The following is a 12,455-nucleotide window of genomic DNA, read 5'->3' on the forward strand; positions in this document are numbered from 1 at the left end:
AAACAATATCTTGTTATTGTTAACTAAAACTATTACAAAAAACATTTTTGTTAATGGAAATAAAATATTTTATATAAATAAACCTTAAACTAAATGAAAATTTTGAAAATAACTGATAAATTTAAGTTCTAAAAGTACTAATATTTCTAACTAAAATAATACTAAAACTGAAATAAAAAATACATTTAAACTATTTAGAAATATTTTTAAAAATTACAAAACAAAATGAATAAAAAAATTAAAATAAAATTAAAATAAAACTGAAAAATATAATTCACAATTTCACAAAATTCAAAAAACTGTAACAGTATTTAAATAATACTATTAAAACTATTAAAATATTAAAACTATAAATAATACTATTTAAAATACTAAAAACATTTTTGTTAATTGAAATAAAGCTTAAATAAAATAATATATATAAATAAACCTTAAACTACCTGAAAACTTTGAAAATAACTGATAAACTTAAGTTCTAAAAGTACTGAAATTTCTAACTGAAATAAAAATAAATTAAAATTATTTAGAAATATTTTCAAAAATGACAAACACAACAAAATCACTAAAAATTAAAATAAAATTAAAATAAAAGCTGAAAAAATATAAAAATAAAATAAAATTCACAATTTCACAATATTAATAAAAACTATAATAGTTTTTAACTAATACTAATAAAAGATACTGATTTCAAACAATTTCAATATATTTTCAACAAATATTGGAAAATATAACACATATATCTGTAATATAGCCAAAGAATAACACAAGACGCGTCACTCGTATTGTTTTGAATGGGAGAAAGTGCAATACGCAATATGGAGGAATAAGTCCCGCCTTCTAAATAAGAGCCAATCGCCGATTGGTAAAGTCATCGCGTCACTGCAGCGGTCATTAGAAGCTCCGGTTCCTATAGAAACAGTCAGATGCGCGCCTCCGAAATGAGACACAAGAAACGCGCACTTAGGACTGCACATGCACATTAGCTTGATCCAGCCTGAAAAATACAGTTTTTTTTGTCATGATTCGAGCGTTTAGAAACAAAATTTATGAGACAGTTGTTGTCAGATTTCATTGATGAAATTTAATCGAAAGCTTGGCAGCTTTGGAGAATTATATATATATATATATATATATAAATATCTAACATCATTTATTCACTCAGGTATCAAATCTTTTTCCGGTAAATTTGGTCATTTTATAATTTTGTGTCTCTGAGTCACACCGGATTTGCCGTAAACAGGCCTTTGCACACTGAAATGCTATCACTTTCTGTTAATCTTCTTCAGCACACAAAGCTCTGCAGTTTTCTGGGTCACGGTACCTTGTGACCCAGTTCTCCCTATGGAACTTTTCTAAATGATAAACTGCATTTGACAGTCATCTACATGAAAGATCACTGTTTAGCATAACGCCAGATCATGACGCCAGACCCTTTAAACAGCCGAAACAGGACAGTGTGTCACCTGCCATAGGTCACGTTATTCACCCAATCTTTGTCTGTCCAAGAGATTTCCCTGCATGTGAGCCCTCAAAACTGCGTGATCATGCAGTAACAACCGTGAGCGGTGAGAGAGGGGATTATTGGGACGGCTGAAGAGGCTGAGGGGGGATGAATGGGATCTGAGCCGTTCGATTGGTCGAGAGCAGCGGGACTGATCCCTACAGATGGCTCTGGTTACCATGGCAATGGAAGGATCAGCATCAGCATCCTTCCAGAAAGCGAAGCGCACTAGCATGGCGCTCACACAAACGGCCCGTGCCTCATCAGCATAATTAAAATGTCTATTTACAGCTTCATCCATCATCGACCTAAATATTTTCTGCTGTCAGATACAATATTTTCTTTCTCTGACCTTGTGGTTCTCCTCTTCCTGTCCATATATGCTATATATGCCCTCAGAATAAATGCTCATACACATCTGCTCCTTCTAAAGCTCATCCCTTCCGTTTCAGGGGGCTAGATCTGAACAAACCCCCTCTGACAACCAGATATAATTCCTTTCCCTCACAGAAAACACAGAGAAAGATGAAAAGGACGCAAAGAGAGAAAGAGCAACGAGAAACTGTGGGTAGGAGAAGAGCTACCAAAATAGCTTCAAGAAAACACAAACAGGAAGGTTGAGAGAAACAGGATAGGAGAAGATGAAGGTGCACCTGAAACAACCAGGATGAAAAACACATCTTTAACCGTTATATAACAATAACTCAACGCTGAATCAACCACGTCTCTACAGACACACGCAAACACTCTCAAGGACACAGGAGAGATACGCAGGCTCTCAGGATGCTCCATCCTACCTGACAGTTAAAGCCAGTATTCTCAGAGGATCTGTGCTGCATGCTGTCTGCAGCGAGTCCCGATGACAGTCCCTTATCCCAAGGAGAGGAAATGTGCAGAGAGGATGCACCAAAGAGCAGCTGAGGTTCCTCTGCGCACCTCTCGCCGCACTAACCCTTCTGACACGGCAGTAACCCTGTTCGCCGGGGCTGTGTTGTCCAACTGTTGAGAACGAGACGTGCAGCCTGTGTTTGACAGACGTCCCTCCACCAATCAGAGCGGAGATTAGAGTGCCGACATCACTGGCTGAGTGGACTGGTATCTGAGCTCGGGCTGTATGAGCGCGTGTGCTCTGTGATTCATGCTCTGAGTGTGAGTGTTTTGGATGGTGTGTGCGGCTCTGAGCTCCCTCCTCTCATTATTCCAGCTAAAACATCCACATCCTTATGTGTCTAATGCATGATGGGAAATGTAGTGATTCATTCTTAACCTTTTCAGAGACACACAGACTGCTGTTTAATTTTTAGGAGCTCATTAAAGCTAGATGTTTATAAAATTAGACTTATTTGTCCTATTAGAATCAACTTTAAGATTTTGTCTACGAAACAAGCAAATATCTAAATGATACAGGCAAAACCATTTTTTAATTTTTCAGATGTTACAACAAGGGTTGTGTACCCCTGAGAACTGAATTTAAATGAAAAGAAAAGATTCAATTTCAAATTTTAAATTTGGCCATTAAAAAAAAGATTGAAGATGAAGATCAGCAGAAGATGGATGGATGGATAGACAGACGGATGAATTTTTAAATAAATAAATAATATACACTAACCAGCCACTTATTATTAGGTAGGTACACCTTACTGGTATCAAGTTGGACCCTCTATTTCCTTCAGAACTGGCTTAATTCTTTGTGGCATAGATTCAACAAGGTACTGAAACATTCCTCAGAGATTTTGGTCCATATTGACATGACAGCATCACACAGATTTGTCAGCTGCACATCCATGATGTGAATCTCCTGTTGCACCACATCCCAAAGATGCTCTATTGGATTGAGATCTGGTGACTGTGGAGGCCATTTGAGTGTAGTGAACTCATTGTCATATTCAAGAAACCAGTTTGAGATGTTTTCAGCTTTGTGACATGGCGTGTTATCCTGCTGGAAGTTCCTACTGCAGTGGCGATTAAACAATGCTCAGTTGCAAATCTCAGTTGTAATGAGTGGTTATTTGAGTTATTGTTGCCTTTCTATTAGCTCGAGCCACTCTGGCCATTCTCCTCTGACCTCTGGCATCAATAAGGCTTTTTTGCCCATGGAACTGCCGCTAGCTGGACATTTTCTCTTTTTCGGACCATTCTCTATGAACCCTAGAGAAAGTCGTGTGTGAAAATCCGAGTAGATCAGCATTTTCTGAAATAATCAGCCCGTCTGACACCAACAATCATGCCATGTTCAAAGTCACTTCAATTACATTTCTTCTCCATTTTTATGCTCAATTTGAACTTCAGCAGATCGTCTTGACCATGTCTAAATTGAGTTGCTGCCATGTGATTGGATTAGATATTGGCGTCAACGAGCAGTTGAACAGGTATACCTAATAAAGTGGCCAGTGGTATATATACAAATAGATACAGATACAAAAATGTATATAATATTTTAATATGATTGGTTTTTAATTAATCTACAGTATATCTAAAATGCTTTTATATTCCCACCTTTGAATCACCTTGAGCTGTATTTTATGTTTGAAAGGTGCTATACAAAAATGAAAATTCTGTCATTAATTACTCACCCTCATGGCGTTCCACACCCGTAAGACCTTCGTTCATCTTCGGAACACAAATTAAGAATTTTTTGATAAAATCCGATGGCTCAGTGAGGCCTGCATTGACAGCAAGATAATTTACACTTTCAGTGCCCAGAAAGCCACTAAAGACATATTTAAAACAGTTCATGTGACTACAGTGGTTCAACCTTAATGTTATGAACCGATGAGAATACTTTTTTGCGCCCAAAAAAACCCCCAAAATAACGACTTTATTCAACATAGTAATGAGCGATTTCAAAACACTGCTTCATGAAGCTTTGAAGCTTTATAAATCTTTTGTTTCGAATCAGTGGTTCGGAGCATGTATTAAACTGCCAAAGTCACGCCCCCCAGTGGTGAACCATTGAAATTTCAAAACACTTATGATGTAACAAAGCCTCGTTTACTGAAATCACATGACAGTTTGGCAGTTTGATACGTACTGTTGAATAAAGTCGTTATTTTGTTTTTGTTTTTTTGTGCACAAAAAGTATTCTTGTCACGTCATAACATTAAGGTTGAACCACTGTAGTCACATGAACTGTTTTAAACATGTCTTTAGTAGCTTTCTGCGCATCTGATAGTGTTCATTATCTTGCTGGCAATGGAGGCCTCACTGAGCCATAAGATTTTATCAAAAATATCTTAATTTGTGTTCTGAAGATGAACGAAGGTCTTACGGGTGTGGAACGACATGAGGGTGAGTAATTAATGACAGAATTTTCATGGGTGAACTAACACTTTAATAGCAGCTCCAGTTCAAGTTCTTAAAAGCTGTTAATTATCAGTGATTGGCCCAGAAATTCCTTATCGATACATCTCTACTCATCACACATTATGTAATAATCTATAGTTTACACTTTCTTGTGAATCACCATTTCCAGCAAAACCTCTCAGACGCAGCATTTGACAAACCAACTCTTGGATGATGACATTCCCACGAGCTCTGTGGGCTTTTAAGCAGGGTGTGTTTGGTTATTAGAGTGATGAATCGTGCATGCAGTCCTGTAAATCTCTGGTTATAGAGACATGTAGCAGGCGGAGGTTCCCCACAGGTCTCAGAGCTCTATGTCCTCCAGATCAGCATGTTTCCCCCGGTCACGCCGTCTGCTCACACTGGCTCTTCTCCAGCTCACTACATGACCAATACTACAAGCTGTCCCCTCGCTCTCTTTAGACTCACAGCTACTCTAGACTCTAAACAAAGATTCGTGCCTAAAACATCTCAATATCTCTTAAAGTGTACCGGTGACCAAAAGCTTGTGGATGGAGATTTGAATTAACAGTAAGTGACAAGCTTTACTGCTTGTCTACAAATGTCCAGTCAAGCGGTGTCACTCTCACATGGAGACATTAAAAATTGACTGACAATCAGTCACAACGAATCGCATCATTTGGATGAATAAAGAGCAGGCACTCGCTCACTCTCGCAAACAAACCAGTAATTAATTCCAAAGTCCGCTGCATTGAGCATGCTGTGAAAAGCATAACATAGGAAATAAAGAACTAGGACTCACCCCGTTATCACTAGCAGGACTCTGAACCTGCAAAGGAGCAGAAAGGCAATAAAATCACTCACACCATCACTGAGTGTTTACACAATACACATCATTACAGTCAGAAAGATCTCAGACTTTTACAACCTACATGCAATGTTTTTCTTAAATCATAAGCATAAAACACAAAAAAAAAAATCATAAACTCATTTAAAACAAGTTCTTAGAAATATAACATTTGTATTCATGTTGGTTTTATGTGGTTTTGAAAAACCATACCATTTTCAAGAAACATTGACATTCGACTTGTCATGTAGTGTAACCATCAAGTAAAAGTAATAGCGTATTTTCCTTACACCTTGAATACATGTGAGTGTACACATTTTAATCATAATTTAAATAAACAATGTAATTTATTTTTCTAAATAAAACATATTTTATCAAATATAATGAATTATTTTTAGTACGTTTTTGGGGAGTCACACCACGACATTTTACTAATGAACTAACCTTGCCTTGTCAAAAAAAAAGGTGAAATTATCTGATATTTTAAGAGACTTTGTGACCCTGACACACAGTCAAAAGGGTGCTCTCTATGATACAATCGGTGGGTTTTTCCACCAAGTGCAAATAGCCTGCCTTGTTGGCAGAGACTATTTACACTAAATCCGCCCACAACTGTCTGATTGAGCCACACAAAATTAAAAAAAAATGCCCACTGGTAACAGGAATCATGCTGTGAAGAGTAAGGCGGGTGGCGTTAGCTTACAACTAACCTGAGTTTTTACTGAACTGACTCTTTTCCCATCGCATATCAGCTCAGAGAGGCATTTATTTTAAATAAAAATGAAATGGAAATTTGTGAAAGTGGAAATAAAGTACCTAACGGTGTTTAATAGTGGCAATAAAGTGTTTAACAGGTTAGGTTCTCCACCCACGGTTCGGTACGCACTTGCACAGCGATTCTTCTTAAATCTGACAACGCATCTATAATATGGTTTGTTGAAAATAACAACACGTACAGAGTTAGGCTATTGTATATTTCAGTCGATGGATACGCATTCTGGCTTCCCAGAGACAGCAGGCAAATATTGGCTTCTCTTTCAAGTCTTGCACTTGAACGGACAAATTCACACAACAATCATGTCAACATGCTAGTCTTGGCGAGTATCCTAGCAAACACAGTCGGTTATGTCTTAAGTGAACATTAACAGTCTAGAAAGACAACACATGTGTATCAGTGTCAGTATTTTGGATCCATGCATCATGTCTTAAAGTGACAGCAGCCTAATATTCCTTCTGTCTGTGTTTTTAATGTTAATCAAACAACAAAAGACAAGGAAATCACTCACTGCTTTTGACTGAACAGCTTTTGTAACTTTAATAATTATTAATCTTTATCTAATTTATACAGTGAATATTATATGCATTGCAATGTTATTTTACATTTGATAACTTTATTCAACTTCTGTACCTGAAAACTACTGTCAGATACCTAAATAACCCGAAAAGCACAGTTTATTTTATTTGTATCTTTGCTTTATTGTATTTATTTGAGCTGTTGCTTGTAGCTTTTTTTATTATTTGTTCTTATATTCTTTATTTTTATTTGACAGTTGTCCTTTTTTCTCTGAACATATACCGAACCGTACCGAAACGGTGACCCTAAAACCGTGATAAAAACCGAATTGTGAGTAATTTGAACCGTTACACACATGTTGCTATTATTGCATACTGTTTTATAATATACCACAATACACCGAGGTGCAAATAGAATCTGCCACTAGCATTTACAATAAGTATAAATAGCATCTAACAACTATTTACACTTAGTTCAAAGAAATTTATTTATTTATTTATTTATTTTCCTTCACTCTTCTTTGACCTGTTTTATCACACACACATCAGCATTCAGGGCACCAGCTGCAGCTGAGCTGGCAGTGACTTATGATGGTCAGAAAAGGCCCTCTGGGACACAGATCACTGGCATCAGTTCAGCTCACACTGAGAGCTACAGATAAATGTACCAGCGCAGTGGATTCAATCGGCGCACCAGAAACAATTCAACCGACCGCTGGATCTCTGCCAGTGACGTTGTGTTCAATCTGTCCCTCAGCTCAGCCAAAAGATCACAAAAAAACATATTTTTATTTTATATATTTGAGCAGCATTTTTAAGCCATTTCTACTTCTTGTTCAGTTTTTCAACCTTTATGCCATATATAAATTGCAAAAATTGATCCTTTAACTTAGTTGAGTTCAAAAATGAAAATTCTGTCATTAATTACTCACCCTCATGTCGTTCCACACCCGTAAGACCTTCATAAATCTTCGGAACACAAATTAAGATATTTTTCAAAAATCCGATGGCTGAGTGAGGCTATTGAAAGCAAGATAATTAACACTTTCAATGTCCAGAAAGCTACTAAAGACGTATTTAAAACAGTTCATGTGACTACAGTGGTTCAACCTTAATATTATGAAGCCACGAGAATACTTTTTGTGAGCCAAAAAAACAAAATAATGACTTTATTCAACAATATCTAGTGATGGGCGATTTCAAAACACTGCTTCATGAAGCTTTACGAATCATTTGTTTCGAATCAGTGGTTCGGAGCGCCTATCAAACTGCCAAAGTCACATGATTTCAGTAAACGAGGTTTTGTTACGTGATAAGTGTTTCAAAATTTCAGTGGTTCACCACTGGGGGGCGTGACTTTGGCAGTTTGATACGTGCTCCGAACCACTGATTTGAAACAAAAGATTTGTAAAGCTTCGAGCTTCATGAAGCAGTGTTTTGAAATCGGCCATCACTAGATATTGCTGAAGTCGTTATTTTGTTTTTTTGGCACACAAAAAGTATTCTCGTCGCTTTATAACATTAAGGTTGAACCACTGTAGTCACATGAATATGTCTTTAGTAGCTTTCTAGGCATTGAAAGTGTTAATTATCTTGCTGGCAATGCAGGCCTCACTGAGCCATTGGATTTTATGAAAAATATCTTAATTTGTGTTCCGAAGATGGGTGTGGAACGACATAAGGGTGGGTAATTAATGACAGAATTTTCATTTTTGGGTGAACTAACCCTTTAACTGTGGCAGTTAATACTTTTATTCAGCAAGGATGCATTAAATTGATAAAAAGTGACAATAAAGACATTTATAATGTTACAAAAGATTTGCATTTCAAATAAATGCTGCTCTTTTGAACTTTCTGTTCATCAAAGAAAAAATGCAGTTTCCATAAAAATAATGGAATGGAAACTTCCAACACATTCTTCATCACTATGAATGTTCTCTTGAGGGCAGCATCTGCTTTTTGTCTTGCACTATGCTATACTGAAAGTTTGGTTTTCACATGCGTTTATTACATGGCTAAAGTTCAAATGAGTGTTCATATAGTCGAAGTGGCTGATAAAGCCTTGATGCTGCATATGCACAAACTGTACTTAAGGATTTTGTAAGTGTACACTGCCCATAGCAACGCCTGGAATCCTTTGAAGCGTGCACGTACGGGATTAGACAGGAATGCAAACCACAAACATAGCTGTGAATATATTCTGAGGAGCCAAATGAGTGCGTGTCTTTACTCAGGACTGCATGGATGGCAGAATCAATAAGACGTGGTCCAACTCTTCTCAACTCCAGCACCAAACTGTCACAGAGGAAGGAGCAGAGACCCTGGCTCTGACCCATGTTAAGATGGCTGATGCTTTTTTGGGTTGATCCAATTTTTTTTTTTACAGGGATGAAGAGCAATTACAGTAAGAGGCTAGAGAGTGCTGCGTGTTCTGGGTTCACTTAACCAAGAGATTATGAAACACGGGCTGGAAAAGCCATGAAAAGCAATATGCTGCGATTAATTTAGGTGTTCAGGCTGTAAACCACATGACCCACAATGTTCTGATTAGTGGTCAACTAATTCTGGACCCTCATGTCGCATGTACTTTTCACATGAACTGTTTCAAATTAAACAGCCAGTGTGAAAGCTACCTGTGACATTTTTCAAAACAACTTCTTTTATGTTCCAGAAATGTGACCCTGGACAACAAAACCAGTCATAAGTCGCATGGGTATATTAGCAATAGCCAACAATACATTGTATGGGTCAAAATTTTCGATTTTTCTTTTATGCCAAAAATCATTAGGATATTAAGTAAAGATCATGTTCCATGAAGATATTTTGTAAATTTCCTTTCGTAAATATATCAAAAAATTATTTTTGTGAGTGGATATACATTGCTAAGGACTTCATTTGGACAACTTTAAAGGCGATTTTCTCAATATTTTTTTTTTTTTTTTTGCACCCGCAGATTTTTGAATAGTTGTATCTCGGCCAAATATAATCCCCAAATATTGCCCTAATATTGCCCTAACAAACCTTACATCAATGGAAAGCTTATTTATTCAGCTTTGAGATGATGTATAAATCTCAATTTCAAAAAATTGACCCTTATGACTGGTTTTGTGGTCCAGGGTCACAAATAAAGTCACGCAGGTTTGGAATGATGTCAATAAACGATGGCAGAATTTAAATTTTTTGGTGAACTGTCCAACCCATGCTCAATGGAAAAAACATTTGTGCAAAATGTTATTACATTGCTTCTTGCACGTTTTGTGACAATTTCAAAGTGTGATGTTCACCCAGTGCCGCTAAAAGCACGTTCAGTTGTAACCAAAACAAACAAGTTTTATTTCATTGGTTGTTGTATGTATCACGCAAGTTCGGAAATTGTGGCGCTAAGCAACCATGCAATTTTAGCTTGCTTTTACAAGTCTTTGACAAATCATGACTTGTGTTTCCCGAAAGCTCCGCATTGCAAACTGAGCTACAGAGCAAGTTTACAACGTCAGAAAAGTCATACATATTATGTGACACAAATAGCCACCTTGGAATTATAAGGTTCTGTCTGCATTCTGAGCAGTTCGGAGATATTGAGCTTCCAAGTTGTTGCATTCCATTCGACTTTGTAGATAGAACCTTTTTGTTTTCTAAATAAAAATTCCCAAAATGTACACAACTTAAAAAAAAATTACATAATGTAAATAAGCTGTCACAGTATACTCACTCAATTTTGACAAAAATGTCAGATAGAACCTTATAATTCTTATAATTCCAAGGTGACAAAATGTCAAAATGTATTAGTTTACAACTCATGCACTATGGTAAAAGTGTATTGTAAACTAAACCAGACTTTATTAATCGATAATCTTTCCCTTTAACCATAATATGTGTGAAAGGGAGCAAAAGATGTTGGTGTTTTATTGCCACTAGTGTTCATTTCAGCTAGAAACTGCAGTAAACTGTATGTATGCAGTAGGTGTTTTTTTGGAGTTTTACAAAAATGCAGGGAAAGGCACGTTTTTCCAATGAGCCTAAGCTGGAGCTATCACTTTAAATCTTACATATGGCCTGTCCAACCATGAATATGTACATCCATGGCAGAGTAACGCAGTGGAAATTTGACGTATATGCTGCAACTCATGAGAATGCTAAACACACACACACACACACACACACACACACATACATTCCATACTGTACGTCATTACACATTAATAAACGTGTGTAATTAAATGCATAATCCACGCAAGCCGGTGTGAACCTTATCACCCTAAACGCCGTATCCATGTAACATGAGCCATTTCCTAGTAAATGAGTCTGTATTGAAGGTGCGATGAATAATTAAAACACAATGGTGGTGGGTAAATGATGCCCATAATGAGCTCCAACCCAATGCAGCTCGAACCACCGACACCTCTTTTCCGCAACACGCAACAGCATCATGTCATTGTTCTTCCATTGAGGATCCCACATGAAAGATGAAACAGGTTCTTACCGCAGGAAGAAGCGGCTCCATCTGCGCTCCTTGGTCTTTCACATCCATCCCTGATATTTTGGCTTAGCCTATATCGTCTTGTTCGTCTGTGGTGTTTTTTCTCTACAATACTGACAGGAAGATGGAGAAAATGGCATGTATGTTGATGTGGTTTCGGCAGCGGAGTAGTAACCGTTGTGTCTTTCTTCACTCGCGCGCGTCCGTGCGTGCGCTCCTTCAGCGTGTCATTTGCGCTCGCGTGACGCAGCTGCGACCGGCAGCACGTGAGTTAACAGAAACCACCGGGACGTGATGGGTAAATGGATGAAACACTCCGGGGACAAATGGATACTTCAGGCTTACTACAGTGTGAGAATTATTTATAGAGCGCGCTGAGTTCAACAAATGCCGAACCTAAAGACAAAAAAATGTGCTTCAGGTTATAACATCTAAAAAAAAAAAAAAGGATTTTAATTCAGTCAAAAATGTTTTTGATATCCTATAACTGTATCTGTATGTTTATACCAAAAAAAAGCCGATTTTAAGAGTCAGACCTTGTGGAAATAGCATAACAATTTGATTATTGTGATAATTTGATTTAAAAGTGTGTATTGTCTCTTGCACTGTATGCTGTTTTTAAACTTCTAACTCAAAAAAAAAAAAAAAAAAAAAAGATATTATTTAAATAAAAATACAAAATTGTCACAGAACTAACTAGGCCTATCTATTTTTTTTCTCTGGGCAATAACAGTGGAAACGTCCAGGTATGTGCCTTTGAAAGTGACTTTTAAATATAATTCCAGCCTCCCCTCCAAACGCGCGCGCGCACACACACACACACACACACACACACACACACAGCCTACACAAGGCTATAAACCTAACAACATGATTTAGGGGGGACATGTAAGAGAACACGTCTTAAACTATTAAATGTAAAAATTAGCATGCCGTTTTCAGTGATATTTCTGCCTTATCTGACCCTTAAACTGAAGGAATATTCATCCCTTCATAGGTAAGACAATGAATGTGCTTCATCTACAAACCCACAT

The 12,455-nt window shown here is 37.1% G+C and overlaps 1 protein-coding gene across 5 annotated transcripts in view; it reads right to left on the bottom strand.

Moving 5' to 3' along the window:
* Positions 1–11,681, bottom strand: part of slc4a10a (solute carrier family 4 member 10a) — a 49,996-nt gene extending 38,315 nt beyond the window's left edge. For 3 of the 5 annotated variants that reach the window (XR_007932556.1, XM_051912108.1, XM_051912107.1), the window contains exons 1-2: positions 11,425–11,681; positions 5,607–5,633 (exon numbers count right to left, since the gene is read on the bottom strand). Coding sequence is in view for 4 of the 5 variants with exons in the window: in XM_051912108.1 (XP_051768068.1) it covers positions 5,607–5,633; positions 11,425–11,472 (75 nt within the window). In the remaining variant the exon portion in view is untranslated. Of the gene's footprint in view, positions 1–2,298; positions 2,656–5,606; positions 5,634–11,424 lie in introns of those variants that run through there. The other 2 variants (XM_051912106.1, XM_051912109.1) reach the window with 2 other exon arrangements.
* Positions 11,682–12,455: the final 774 nt, after the last annotated feature.

Source organism: Ctenopharyngodon idella, chromosome 11 (genome assembly GCF_019924925.1).
Source record: "Ctenopharyngodon idella isolate HZGC_01 chromosome 11, HZGC01, whole genome shotgun sequence".
Classification (NCBI taxonomy): Eukaryota; Metazoa; Chordata; class Actinopteri; order Cypriniformes; family Xenocyprididae; genus Ctenopharyngodon; species Ctenopharyngodon idella.